General features: G+C 40.1%; 1 protein-coding gene across 1 annotated transcript in view; it reads right to left on the bottom strand.

Annotated features, from left to right (window-relative positions):
• The window catches only part of LOC101172699 (transmembrane protein 150A), a 26,230-nt gene extending 10,490 nt beyond the window's left edge, over window positions 1-15,740 (bottom strand). The window contains exons 1-5 of the mRNA XM_023949453.1: window positions 15,473-15,740; window positions 14,302-14,388; window positions 6,261-6,308; window positions 877-963; window positions 67-134 (exon numbers count right to left, since the gene is read on the bottom strand). Coding sequence (XP_023805221.1) covers window positions 67-134; window positions 877-963; window positions 6,261-6,308; window positions 14,302-14,366 — 268 coding nt within the window. The 5' untranslated portion in view covers window positions 14,367-14,388; window positions 15,473-15,740. The remainder of the gene's footprint in view (window positions 1-66; window positions 135-876; window positions 964-6,260; window positions 6,309-14,301; window positions 14,389-15,472) is intronic.

Below are 15,740 nucleotides of genomic sequence, written 5' to 3'. Positions count from 1 at the left end.
TGCTAAACCTCCTTAATGCATTCCTGCAAGGAACACCTTTAAGGAAAAGCTCATACTGACACTTACCCATGAATGATCCTGTGCTGCAGACCAGGCTGAAGAAGCAGCTTTCAGGTGGAAGAGTCCCACATTTACTGCACATGAAACAGACAGAAAAGGTTTAATGCTGACTATTTTGGTGGACTGAAGTGCAATAAGTTCAAATTGAACTCTTTTGAAAACAGTTTTTAACACAAATTGTTTATTTTGCAGTTTCAACACAAAAAGCAGCTTAAATCTAAAGATCCTTTCATTCCATGAGGATTTACTAAACTACAGAAGCTCCTCTCTTGTTAAGATCTGGTTTTGCTTTCTACATTTTTAATTATTTAACTTTAATCGCTGATGCTTGCCTGAATTTCATTTTGTGTTATTTTTTGAAACAACTTTGACCACAAATATTCATCATACATTTTGACTCTCAGCTTTGCTGAAACTCAGTGGCACATTTAGTTTTATTAAAGTGAACTTTACATTACTCTAGTGGACATCATTTTTGGTAAGATGCTGTAAAGTCCTGTTTACACTAAATGCTAATTCACAATACTTGTTGATATCACGAAAATAAGCTTGAATTCCCAAAAAACTGTGTTACAGTTAATTAACTTGTTATTTGTCTTTAATCCCCTGACATTTCTTAGATAAATGAAATAAAATGCAGACTGGAATGATGTCAGAAGTTCACACTGTGGATTGGATCAGCTCTGCAGATTTTAAAAACCCCTGACAGTCTGCAGACTTCAGACCAACATGAACCAGACCTACCATGAGTTTAAAACACTTTGCACGTTTATTACTGAGGTCAAACTGTCACACCTGCAGAGGCTGCACACTGACCTGATGAGCGGCACATTATCCAGAGTGCAGCACAGCACAGGACTTCTCTGCAGTGGAAGAGGCTCCACACAGGATTCATTATACAGCCTGAAAACACACAAATGCTCACACTTCAAAGCACATGTATGCACATGTGCAGATGTTATCTTCACATACTCACTCACGTTGGCTTGATTAGGCACACTGGAACTTAGTTATCTAATAGTGGACAGAAGTTTAAGAAGTACTTCTTATCTCAGTTCCTGCTTTTCTTTAACTTCAAAGACCTAAACATGAATTTTTCATGAAGAAGAACAACTTATGTAAGTAAACGTGTAAGGCTCTGTTAGTGGTTAAGCATCCCTTTATGCAAATAAAGAAAAAAAAGTAAAAAACATCAAAACTTTCTGAGTCTGTTGAGTATACTTATACTGTTTTTAATCTAAAGCTATTTACTGAGACTTTAAAAGCCCTACATTTATTGGTTACTGGAGCTCGTCAAAGTTTCTTTCATGACCCATTTTTGGAAAATCTGAAAAACAGCTAAACAAGTTGATCTATTGATAGAGGTTTAAACCTTTTGTCCCCTTATATCATGACAGATACTGACCTTTGCATCTTCTGACATCAGTTTAGGAGGACAGAAACAATCAATATGGCTTCACAACAGTCACAGAGAAAATATAGATTAAACTGGGTTTTAAGACCCACTCCAATGAAAATGTTTTTTAACATGTTCTTGATTTTTCTGATGATAGGGGTATATGTTAAAAAAAAAGATTAAAAATGCATTTCTGAGTATTTGTTTATACTAAGAAAGTACAGTGGCGAAAAAAGTGTTTAGTCAGCCACCAAAAGGGATCAGGATGAGTGATCTGTGTAAAATAAATGAATGGGACCCTGTATCAACAGATTTTGAATGAAAACCTCCTTCCATCAGCAAGAACATTGAAGATGGCTGGTCTTTCAGCATGACAACGATCCCAAACACACTGACCAGGTAACGAAGGAGTGGCTTCATAAGAAGCCTTTTAAAGTCCTGGAGTGGCCTAGCCAGTTTCCAGGTCTCAACCCCATAGAAAATCTTCAGATGGAGTTGAAAGTACGTGTTGCCCAGTGACAGCCCCCAAACACCACTGCTTTAGAGGAGATCTGAATGAAGGAATGGGCCAAAATACCAGCAACAGTTTATGAAAACTTTGTGAAGACTTACAGAAAGCATTTGAGTGGTGTTACTGCCAACAAAGGGTATATAACAAAGTATTGAGTGAAACTTGTCCTATTGACCAAACACTTTTTTTCCTACCATAATTTACAAAAAAATTCTTTAGAAATCAGATAATCAAATGTGATTTTTTTTTTACTGTATATTTTGTTATCATAGGTGGTAACACTTTATATTAAGATTCCTTAACAAGCTTTGTTAACACATTAACAAGCATTATAAATGAATTTATAGGGTGTTAGTAAGACATTCATTAGTACAATAAGTCTAATAAGGTTTATTAAATTACTTAGTTAACACATTTACAAGCATTATTATTAGGATGTTTTCAAGATGTTAATGATGCATTTACTGATATTATAGGTGCCTTACAAATTTGTCAGTGTTAATAAGCTTAATAAGATTTATTAACAACCTTTGTTAACAAATTAAGAAGTATTATTATTGTTTGGGGTTCTAGTAAGATATTTATTAGCATTATAGATGTCTCACACAAGCCTAAGTGTTCATAAGCTTAATAAGTTTTATTAACTAGCTTAACAAATTAATAGGCTTAATTAATGTGTCAGATGCTAGTAAGATATTTATTAGCATTATAGATGTCTTGCAGATACCTGAAAGTGTTAATAAGATTTATTAACATCTAAAGTCAGACCAATGTCTTCTAAATCCATATTACTAAACTGCTTATAAGCTTTACAAATGTATTAATTAACTTTGTTAATAGTTTATTAATTGTTTTGCAGCACCTCATCTAAAGTGTGGACGTTTTTTTAGCACAAACAACCCTTGTGTTTAACTCTTGTGCTATCTTAGATGACCCCACCCTTGCATTGAAGTGTTCTCTCTACCATGACAAAGGTGGATAAAGGTGGAAAGATTTCATGTAATACATGGACACCAGTGAAGATCACAAATCATTGAAGAAAAAAGGTTCAGCGCACTGTCTAGTGGGTCTAGATGACCCAACTCCCAATGTTAAAGTGCCTAGGATAGCACAAGGGTTACGCATGACCATGATCTTTGTTGGGGGGAAAAAAACAAAACACAATTTTCAGTGGGGTTTTTTTCAACAAAGATCATGGTCATGCGTAAAGTAACACTTGTAGAGAGAAAAAAAAATATTTTTTTTTCTACCATAGTAAACGTTTTTTTAAGAATATAAGAATGTTAATTTAGGGAATTTCTACCCCAAATTACCTAATAAATTACCCTGTTTATGTCAAGAATCAACGTCTAATAATTGAAAAATGGAAACATTATTTTTATTTAAACTTTGGGAAAAAATCAAGGTAAAATTCCCAGGATAGCACAAGGGTTAAAAAATTTTACCTCTAGCCGCTCTGCAGAAAATTTGTCCCAAAAAAGGACACAGGTTTATTTATTTTGGCAAAATAGCATTATAATAATTAAAGGACCAGTTGGAACGCTTTGATAATAGATCAAAAAATGTGAGTGGGACTTTAAAGTAAGAATCTTTCTAACTCCTTACTTTTACCCCCCCCAACCTTTAACATTGTTCACTACATGCTAAAAAAAAAAACACAACAACCTGAGGCTGATCTTTTACATTTTTTAATTCTGTAACCAATAAAACTTTTATTATTTAATTATTTTCTATTGGCATTTTAAATATATTACAATTACAAAGATTTAAACATTTAAAATGTCCCTTTACTTTTAATTTAAATTGTTTTCCGTTAAACGTATTAAAAAAAAATCTCTAATATGAAGAGGACTCTGGTGGTGAGGAAGATAGAGGACTGCCTAGTGTAGAATGAATACGGGTGGGATTATATAAGCTTGCTTCTTTCCACTCCTTTTCAAGCAATAAATCAAGCTCTACTTAATTTTAGTTAATTTTCTCTATATTTAATTAAGCAAATGTGATCTAAGTGACTTTTTTGTTTTTTGTCTTTTTGAACTATGCATTTCAACATTTCTGTAATGAGTTTGATAAATATGTGTAATTTTTTTATTGCTTTGACTACAATGCTTGAAATAAATCAATAAATCAAAATCAAATGTTGTGCTTAATAAAATGCATTTCGCAGCCTGAAAACTTTAAAAAGGACAAGTTAGGTAATATTGCTATTTTTTTTTACACTTCCAAACTTGGTTGTCCTTTCCGAACACCAATAAAAATAAATGGCTCGGTTTTGGAAAAGAAAAACTTTCAGTTGGAGCAGACTAAATGTTTTGCTTAAAACACATTTTCTCAGCCTGAAAAGAATTTTACAAAAATGGACAAGATTGCAAATATTGCTAAAATTTCTTTTGTTTTAATTTCTAAACTGAGTTTAGCCTTTAAAAACACCAGGTAGAGCAGAGGACAAGAGGCTGGAATTAGAAAAGGAAGACTGTGGGGAGAGTAGCCATGTTGTTGGCTCAGGGACTCAGAAGCTACGTTCACACCGCCCTCGGCAACGCACGTCCAAACAGCCACTTCCAATAAAAAGTAAACATGCGTATGTCTCAGGTTTCCGCGTTCAAAACTCTTACGTTCATGCATGGCTAGGAAAAGTTTTTACAACCATTTTTGGGCTCCAGGTACAAAACGTGCAGTCATTGAATGTGAGTTGACAGTTAAACAAGGTTGAACTTTGACCAATCAAGGCCTGGAATTTGGTAGGGACGTATTGATGGCATCCCTTTTAATTCACAGAAGCCCCAACCATTTGAATTCATTATCATAAAGGAGAAATGAATAATTGCCATTTGTGTCCGGCTGGAAAACTATGACACTCTTTTCCAAGATCAGAATAGAGCTGTGAAAGAAAAAGCCTGCAGCAAGATTTAAGAAATTTGCACTGCTCTGACATTTCACACCAGGCTCTTGTAACTGTAGGTGGCGGCCATGGACTACTAAGCAGGAGAAAAAAGAAGAAGAAGAGGCCCCGCTCTGCAGGTCCAGTGTGAACCCCATAAACTATGGGTGCGTTCTTGAATGCACGACACATGCCCAGTGTGTCTGTAGCTTAAGGAAAAGACAGAAGGCAGACCTGGAGGTAGCAAAAAATGAAGAAGATGTTGATGATTTCTTTGGGAGTGACAAAGAGGTAGAGGATCAGGAATGAATCTGTCGGAGGAACAGATCATGGCAGATGTTTTGGTGACTAATAGAGGGAAGCAGATTGAGTTGGTTTGGACACGTTGAAAGGAAAAGTGATAATGTTGGTAAAAGGATGCGAAGGTTGGAGCTACCAGGAAAGAGGAAGACCAAAGAGGTTCATGGATGTGGAAGAGTGAAGAGGATGCAGAGAACAGGATTAGACAGAGGCTAAATCAATTTGGTTGCAAATTACTTAGGAACTATGACAAGATCTAAGCAGAAACATGGTTCTGCTGCTTCACTGCTGTCAGGAGGGTGCCGGACACACCCCATCCCGTCCCTGCTCCTAGTAGGGTGCTGGGCAGGAGGGTGCCAGACGCACCCCATCCCGTCCCTGCTCCCAGGAGGGTGTTGGACAGGAGGGTGCCAGATACACACTGTCCCTCCCTGCCTCCTGGGGGTGCTAAATGCTCCCCAACTCATCCCTGCTTCCGGAGAGGTGCCGGAAGCATCTCAGCCTGTCCCAGAGTTCGAGCTAGACCAACCAGCCGTTTGCTGGCCAGACGCCGTTCGCCGGACAGTAAGGTCTCCCGGCTGTCCCCAGGACTCTGGACTCTGTTGCCCCTTACTGTTCAACCTCCGAGTTATTTTTTATTTTGGCTAAAATGGCTAAAAAGGGAACACTTTGAAAACAGATCAAAAGATGACTTGAGTGGGTCTTTAACTTGTATTGTCATATGAAGGGGGTAGTCATTAGCCTTCATTTATTAAAAAATAATCAGGATATCTAATTTAATGTTTTTTATTGCTTTTAAAAATGAAAAAAAAATACTTAAACCTAGAGAAATATCTCCTTTGTGATAAAAAAAAACAATTGGATATTTTATCTCCATTTGCTCCTGAATAAAATATAATTTTATATATCATATCATTGTCATTTTTTACTTACTTTAAAAAAATGTGGTCTTTATTGCTGTGTGAAAGCAATTTCTACAAATAACCATCTTCAAGGTGCCACCAAAAAAATGCACAGAGGGTGATTGTGTTTGTTCCCCAAATTATCAACTTGAAATGTGACGTTGCGATCGTCGTCCTGCATGATTGGGCAGTCCAGAAAAACAAACATACCAGTTTTGCACGGGGCAGACATGCTGGTTATAGAGTGCCATAGCGTATCTGCAAGAAAAGACAAAAGAACAAACATTCAGATACACAAGAAAACAACCGATGGCACCTTCACCAATACAGTGGGGCGAATAAAGAATTTAGCAGAATAAAGAATTGTGCAGGTTTTCCCACTTAGAAAGATGAGAGAGGCCAGTAATTTACATCATAGGTAAACCTCAACTATTAGAAACAAAACTAATTTTTTTTTAAATCACATTGTCTGATTTTTAAAGAATTTATTTGCATATTATGATGGAAAATAAGTATTTGGTCAACTACAAACTAGCATAATTTCTGTCTCTCACAGACCTGTAACTTCTTCTGTAAGAAGATCCTCTGACCTCCACTCGTTTCCTGTATTAACGGCACCTGTTTGAACTGCTTATCTATATAAAAGACACCTATCCACAACCTCAAACAGTCACACTCCAAACTACACTATGGCCAACACCAAAGAGCTGTCTAAGGACACCAGAAACCAAATTGTTGACCTGCACCAGGCTGGGAAGACTGAATCTGCAATAATTAAACAGCTTGGTGTGAAGAAATCAACTGTGGGAGAAAATATTTAGAAAATGGAAAACATACAAGACCACTGATAATCTTCCTCCATCTCAGGCTCCACACAAGATCTCACCCCGTGGGGTCAAAATGATCACAAGAACGGTGAGCAGAAATCTCAGAACCACACGGGGGACCTACTGAATGACCTGCAGAGAGCTGGGACCAAAGTAACAAAAGCTACCATCAGTAAAACACTATGCTGCCAGGGACTCAAACCCTGCAGTGCCAGACGTGTCCCCCTACTAAAGCCAGTACATGTGCAGGCCAGTCTACAGTTTGCTGGAGAGCATTTGGGTGATCCAGAAAGTAAGATAAGATAAGATAAAGATACTTTATTGATCCCAGCTTGGGAAATTGGGTTGTTGCAGCGTCGGCGTTAGACTCAAGATACAAACATACACACAATGGACGACAACAGAGAACCAGAACAATCAATCGGAAAGGAACATCAGTGAATAAGAACAGCTGTATTGCGTGCCACATCAGGAGAGAAAAACAGACAGACCATAAATGACTATCTATTGCACATGGATGACAAGTTATAGAGTACTATGGAGTGAGGTATGAAAGATATCCTGAAGCGGTTGGTGTGACAGTGAAGCTGCCTTAGCCTGTTGGAGAAGGAGCTCCGCTGACCATCCAGTACAGGATGGAGAGGATGCTCAGGATTATCCATGATGGATACAAGCTTATTTAAAGTCCTCCTCTCCATCACAGATTCAAATGTGTCCATTTTACAACCGATTACGGAGCCAGCTCTTCGGATCAGTTTGTTAAGTCTATTACTGTCCCTAGCAGATATGCTGCCCCCCCAGCAGACCACCGAGAAGAACAGAGTGCTGGCCACAACAGACTGGTAAAAGATCTCAAGCATCTTGCTGCACACGTTGAAGGATCTTAGCCTCCTCAGGAAATGGAGTCTGCTGCTGGCCTTCTTATACACAGCAGTGCTGTTGCTCTTCCAGCTCAGTCTGTTGTCGATGGTTGCTCCCAAGTACTTGTACTCCTCTACCTCTGCCACATCTCTGCCCAAGATGCTGAGAGGCTGGGAAGGTGGTGGTTTCTTCCTGAAGTCCACCACCATCTCTCTGGTCTTTTCCACATTCAGCAGCAGGTGGTTTGCTCCAGTCCAGGCCATCTCACGAATTTATCCACAAGATCCCCGTACTCCTCCTCCCGTCCACCACTAATGCAGCCAACAACAGCAGAGTCATCAGAGAACTTCTGAAGATTGCAAGACTCTGAGTTGTACTGGAAGTCACTGGTGTATAAAGTGAACAGGAAGGGAGAGACCACAGTTCCCTGTGGGGCCCCCACACTCCTTGTCACCACGTCAGACAGGACACCGCCCAACCGGACAAACTGCGGCCTGTCTGACAAGTAGTCAATGATCCAAGAGACCAAGGCGCCGTCCACACCCATCTGCTGCAGCTTCTCACCCAGTAACCAGGGCTGGATGGTGTTGAAAGCACTGGAGAAATCAAAGAATGTGACCCTCACAGTGTCCTCCCCTCCATCCAGGTGAGAGTAAGCACATTGCAGCAGGTAAATAACAGCATCCTCCACCCCCAGGCGTGGCTGGTAGGCAAACTGAAGTGGGTCCAGAGATGGCTTCACCAGAGGTCTCAGGTGAGACAACAAAATCCTTTCCAGCCCTTTAGCTGCATGGGACGTGAGGGCAACAGGACGGTAATCACTAGGTCCAGAGGGTGCAGTCTTCTTGGGGCACCAGACATGCGGTTTTCCAGGTGGCCGCCACCTTCATCAGACTGAGGCTCAGGTTAAAGAGGCGCTGGAAAACTGTGGATAGCTGGGCGGCACAGGACTTCAGTATCTTGGGGCCGATGCCGTCTGGGCCAGGAGCCTTTGGTTGGTTAATTTTTTTCAGCTGTCTCCTCACCTGGTCGTCACAGTCACAGTCACAGTTGGTGCAAGGTCGGGGGTGGTTTCAGTCTGGTCAGGTAGGCAAAAGGAAGATGAGGGAGAGGGGGGTTGAGGGGGGGGGGGGGGTGCATAATGAGGGGTGGGGGGTTGTGAAGAGGCCGGAGGAGGGGTGGGGTGGACCTGGGCAGTAGGAGAGCTAAATCTATTGAAGAAGATGTTCAAGTCGTTAGCTCTTTCTTTGTCGCCCTCACACAATCTGCTTCTCCCCCCACATCCAGTAATCCTTTTCATCCCAGACCACACCTTTCTCATGTTGTTTTGCTGATGTTTTGCCTCCAGCTTTCCGTTGTAGGTATTCTTAAGGCCCGTACACACCGGGACGAATTTGGCGCGCAATATTCGCCGACGTTTAATGCCTCGTGACTAAACAAAGGGCACCAATGTGAGTGTGCACACCGATGCGAAAAAACGCCACGCGTCAAAGCATTACTTTTTAAAAACCGCCTCGGGTTCGTTTTTTTGGTTTGACGCACCGCGTCAAAAACTACGACCAATGAGAATGGTGCTTTTCCACACGTGTCTGGAGCTTCTGAAGTTACAGTAAAACCCAACTTGGGGGCGCTCAAACACAAAACTGCCTTTCTGAGCACACATACCAGCGAAGAAGATAGACATCAAGCAGCATCTACACTGCCGCGAAGAAATAATGACGGACATTCTAAAATATCCCCCAAATGCTCATGTTACATTTTCAGCTCTTGCACCAGTCGATAAAACTCCCCATGTTCTTCTCTTCTCGTAACTATGGGATGTACCCAAAATCGGTGTCTTTTCTGGCGTCTTTCATCATTCAACAGAACAATAATTTCTTCATCGCTGGAACTGGAGCTACTGGTGCTTGAAATGTTCATGTTTTCTTTGTTTGATTCTGACGATCGCGTAAATACTTGCTCTCTTCTTCTGAGTGAAAAGCGACTTTAAGAAGCGTAAAGTTGCGCAGCGCCACCTTGTGTACAGGAGTATTTCTGTTTTACATTAAGCGCCATCTAATGTCAGGGAATGAAATTGCATGTTCGCTCGGCTCATCGTCAGCGAAAATCACCTGGGTGTGAACACAAAAAACGTGTTGAAAAACGCCGGCGAATAACGGCTGGCGAATATTCGTCCCGGTGTGTACGGGCCTTTACATTCCCTCAACTTGTCTCTCAGCTGGTGCTGCACCCTTTTCAGCCACTCCTTGTCACCCGACCTGAAGGCCCTCTTCTTCTCATTCAAAAGGGCCTTCAGGTCACTTGTAATCCACGGTTTGTTGTTGGGGTAACAGCAGACAGTCCTCTGGGGCATGATGGTGTTCTCACAGAATTTAGAAGAGGATTGGGAGAATATCCTATGGTCAGATGAAACCAAAACAGAACTTTTTGGTAAGAACCAGCAGCAGAGTAACCCTGCCCCCATTCCTGTCACCCATTACTAAGCTATCTGTATACATGCTGCCAGCTTACAGCCTCTCACACCCCAAGCTAACATAGTAGTGAAATAAAAATGGCGAGAAATATCTGAGACATGCAGTCGTACACCTTTGAGGCAGATTCCAGCTCAGACGAGATAAAACAAAGATGTTCATGAGTCTATTTGTCTCAAAAGTGGACGGATCAGAATGGAGCAGAGCAGGAAGCTTGTGGCCCCCCAGGGGATTTTCTACGTCACCAATAAGCTCTTTTTTAAAAAGGGCATTTTTTATCTGCTCCTGATTCACATTTGAATAATAAATACCCAGAAATGCTATTTTAAGCTTAATTTTCTTTATATGTCACAAGAGCATGTTAAAAAGACCAAAAATCCTCTTAGGTTTGATGATTCTCTGACTTTTTGTCTTCTTACACACGATTTGTGTAGTAACCAGCTCCGTTTTTATGTCCCATTTCAGCATAATTTTTCATATATTTCTCTGATTCAAAATTGAGCTAATGTTCATGAAGAATTTCCAACCACACAGTAGAAATAATTTCCAATGTATTTCCTGAAGTCTTTGACCTTTCTCCCGACATGATTCAGTTTTTGCACCTTTCTATCAATCAGAATTAAATGGGGAAGAAGACCACAGAGAAACTTAGAGAAATGGCATAAATGGGCTTTGTCAGTTCTTCAGGGGAGTTTTTTTTTTAAACATTCAACTTTCTGAGAAAACCAATCACCTAGTAATGGCAATTAATTATCTAAAAAATAGCAAGATATAAGCTGATTTGTTTAGGAGTTAAGGAGTTTAAAACCTTTTTCCAATGAACAGACAGCAGTCCAGAAAGCGGCAGGGTTATAATCCATCACTCCTTCAGTCATGAGTCTAATTAGCAATTTAAAAAAATACTAATAAATACTAATAATCATACTCTGATAACGAGACATGCAGGGATGACACACTGAAAACAGATTTCTGAGCAGCATCCTGCAAGTGCAGGACATGCACAGTGGTGCAGCGGTTAGCACTGTTGTCTCATAAGAAGAAGGCCCTGGTTCAAATCCGAGCTGGGTTTGTTCTGTGTGGAGTTTGCATGTCCTCCTTGTGCATGCGTGGGTTTGCTCTGGACATCCCTCCTCCTATGATCCAAAACGATGCTGCAGAGGTCAACTGATATCTCTAAATTGTCCCTCGGTGTGTACAGTATGTGAGTGTGTAGCCCTGAACAACCTGGTGACCTGTTGGGTCTTAGCCAGAACTGAAAATAGATGGATTCATGAATCACTCTGGATCTTATTTTATGATCATCACACCTACATCCCCCCCAGGTTTCCTTTAAGGCTTCTTTGCATTTGACACTGCTTCATGCGATCACAAATGTTCATCCATTACTTTTTGGGACAGATTTTAAGACTGCAAACTATGTCTGTTAGTCCAATATTTAAAGATCTGCAAAGACTATAAACATTACTGTGGGAGCCAGTTTAGCTCGTGCTGGTTTGCGGCGCCTTCCATCCGTGAAACCAGGGTTCGACTCCGGGCTGCTCCCTGTTCCCTTCTCTACCTCTGCCGGTTCAAAGCCCGGTTTGAGAAGGTTGCGTCAGGAAGGGCATCCGGTGTAAAACATTGCCAAATTTACCATGCGACATGTTTGCTGTGGCGACCCCTGATGGGAGAAGCCGAAAGTGGAAGAAAGACTATAAACGTTACTCAAGTGCTGCAGGGGAAAACATGCAACCTCATGAACCCACCTTAGATTTAAACTAGCCTCTTCTTCAAGATTCAAGATTCTGTTTGTCATTCCACATATAGTATTTGCAGAGAAATACACAGGTGAGACGAGATGTTGTTTCTCACTAGCATGACAGTGCAAAGAAGCAGCAAAAATAATAAAAAAGCAATAAAATAACAGTCCAAGAATAAAAAATAGCAAGAAATAAGATCAATACAAAATTAAATGAGTGAAATAGAATAAAATAACACAAAATGGACCAGCATTCAGTGTGAAAGTGACGATGTGCGTTTTACAGTAGTCTTATTTATGGGGGAGGGGTGTTGGGTTTTAACCCCTTGACGCCTGGAATAATTTCCAGTTTAAAAAATAATCTGTTGTGTTTTTGCTTAATGCTAAATTAAGGTAATTTTGGAGCAGAAGGGGTTTAATGCCGATTTCCATCAAAAGGGCTCAAAGGTTAAATAAGTTTTCATTTGTCTCTGTGTTTTTTTTTTATTATTGGAAACATTGAACACTCTGTCTTTTTATGGCTAACCATTAAGACCATTTCCCAGTATAAAATGTATTTGTAATGTGTGGTACTACTGCGTTAATAGTGAAAAGTGAAATAATACTGTGTTTAACACAAACATAACTTTTAAAATATATTTTTTTTAAATCAAAAAACTTCTGAAACTGTTTACAGAGACAAAAGTCAGCTGTAAGGTTCTTTTCTAAACAGTTTAAGAAAAAGCTTCACTTGATGATGGTCTGGGAGGGGTGGGGTTGTCAAATCCAGGCCCACACACACACACACACACACACACACACACAGACACACACACACACACACAAGTCTCCTACACTGTCCCTGAATAAACATAAATATTTTTTCTGTCCTTCCAAAAAAGGACATGTTTTACCAACACGAGCTTTGCTCAGATATTGCAGGACACATCGATATTCTGCAATTTGAGTCATGAAGGAGAGTCTAAAGTGAGTCTGAAAAATCTCAATAGTTGACACGGATGAAGATGTGGAAGCAGCAGAGGACTGTGTGCTACTTTCCATTCAGCCTGCACTTCTTCATCAAAACGATAGTTAGAAGGAATTTGATTATTATAAACAACCTGAGGACCTTGTGGTGGAAACCGTTGATTTTTTCACATGTGAACGGACAAACATTTGGAGGTTTCAAGTCATGCACAAAGCCTTTTCTGTCCATTGTCACACTGTCAGAGCCATAAGACCCTTTTACAAGTGAAATAAAAGTATGAATGTCACATTTTCACTCTTTTCTACCTTTTGATTTACTCTCTTTTCTTCAGGGGTCACAATAGCAAACCATTTTTTCTGTAATGGATGCTGCTTCTGACCCAACTTTCTGCATGTACCCAGATTTTGGATAGCCCCATAGGAACACTGAAATGTGTTTGCATGAGCTTACAGCCCCTATTAGATCCAAACAGTCCCCCATCCAAAGACCAACCTGTCCCAACTCTACTTAGGTTATTAGATGACAATTATTTGTAATGTCGAAATTAAGGGGAAAGGTAGGGCACAGCCTAGATGGTTTGCCAGTTAAACCACTTACACACATTCACACCCGACGGGTCAATTAACCTATGAAGAATGAGTTTGGACTGTGAGAGGAAGCAGGAGTGTCCAGAAAAACGCCCCACAAACGCACAAAGAGAACATGCAAAGTCCACACAGAAACATTCCGCTGGGATTTGAACCAGTATCTCTTTGTAATTAGGTGAGAGTGCTAACCACTACACCACATCACAGAGACAGACACATGAACAAAAGATTTTCAAGTAATTTAGGATTTAATGGAAATATTTAACCTTTCTGGTCCATTCTGATCAGTGGAGGAGGTTTTTAAAAATGCTTCAAAAAATATCTTCATCTTTCCAGTAATTTCAGCCCAACTCTGTCAGAGAATCGTGCATAAAGTCACATACAATTCCTGAAGCAAAACTTTAAAATTTAAACTGAATAATGATTTCTAAAGAAAAACCCTGGTTTCACAGACGGAAGGCGCCGCAAACCAGCACGAGCTAAACCGGCTCCCCACAGACAGTAACAGGGTATTTTCCTAAATTCAATCTTTGCATTTAGAACTTTTTGATGTGCCAAAAACAAACAAAATTACAAGCAAGTTAACGTTTTCAATGGGGTTATAAGAGCAGCACACCGAAGTTAAGTAGCATATCCTTAAAAAAGACATTTAAAATGCTTTGTAATTATTTTTAAAAGACTGAATTTTTTTTTTTACTCACAAATTAAAACTTTTTTTTTTTTTTTTTTTTTTGTCTTAGGATTTTTCACAGATTTCACACCAACAAAAAAAGTGCTGATGGTCCGGGTTTTTTACTCACACAACCCATATTCCTGTGATGGTAAAGACAGGCAGGCTGACGGGAAGGATCATCCACAGGGACATGACAAGAAGCAGCAGGTCTTCACTGCAAACAGAGCAAAGCAGATGAAAAGGTTCAACCGCTGAAGCACTGATCAAAACAGCAACCATCCAGAGAAACGGGGCCCACATATGTGAAGCCTTTTCCTTTGCTTAAAAGATTCAGATGCTGATGTTGAGAGGATGTTGAAAAGTGTTTCTCAAATTCTTCAACACACAAAAAACCTAATATTTTATCAATTAATGGATGCTAAAGAACTATAGGAGATAAGAATGGACACAATCAATACATCAGCAGTGGTGTGACCACGGAGAATCAGTTGTGATACGAGAACAAGGCTGTCTCTGACCTGCAGCAACATGAGGAGGTCAACAAGTCAACGAGTACAGCAGACAGTGACTAGAACTGACCCATCCTCCCAGAAATACACTTCAGTAAGAACGACCTAACAAGACAACAGGAAGCCTCCGTAAAGAGTCAAAGGAAAAGTTTGTTTACTGGTCACTGAAAAAGAAAGAAATTAAAATGTTGAAACAAAGAAAAGTGGTTTATTTGTGATCTGCATCCTTGGAATGAGAATCTTATCATTTAAATAAATATAATGTACTTTATCCTGTGAGGGAAAAAAACGTTGTTACTTTTTTTTGGAGTACAGGAAAGTAACACAAAAGTTGCAAATGAAAAAATGATTGATTTTCATGTTGTTGAACACAATATTTCCTGTTATGATATTTACAATTGGAGCTACAAAAAAACAGCATTAATATTATGTTATAGAATAAATTAGTTTTTCCTAAAATAAACAAGCCTGAGTTCAAATATTTTTGTTAACCTTAAATTTCACCCAAACACATGTCTAGTAAAATCAAATCGTTTTATTGTTGGGTTTAATGAAAATTTTCACATTTTTACTGCCTGGAAAGTTTTGGATCCCATTGTTTTTGTTGCTGTTGTGTCTTTTTTCAGCTCTTACTGTGTTCTTCTAAATGTTGTAAATAATGTGATAATGTGTTTAATTTTTAAATCTGTTCTTATCTCAGTGTGCTGTTATCCATCAGGTTGGGGGCATTAGACCCCCTCAGGCTGCGCGCAGCTGCAGCTCTGCGCATGAGAGGCGCGCAATTCTCACCTCGTCCTTCCTTTCAGCGCCTCAGCAGGCTCGGCGTGTCCTCTCCGCTCCTTCACGCTGCAGGACAGCTTTCCCTGCGTCGTGCAGCTCCAGGTGTCATTGTCAGAGTGAGATAACGGAGGCTCTGCAGGTTTACCATCACACCAGGATCAGGAGCCCGTGCGCCCTCCACGCTCTCCTGCGTGCGGACAGACAAACGCACTCTGGTGCGGGGAGAAGGGATGAGCGGAGCCACTTTCAGCTCCTCCCAGCTCTCATATTCTCCCAA

Source organism: Oryzias latipes, chromosome 19 (assembly GCF_002234675.1).
Source record: "Oryzias latipes chromosome 19, ASM223467v1".
NCBI lineage: Eukaryota > Metazoa > Chordata > Actinopteri > Beloniformes > Adrianichthyidae > Oryzias > Oryzias latipes.
Note: the sequence above shows the minus strand (reverse complement) of the source record. Positions and strands in the feature narration are given on the sequence as shown.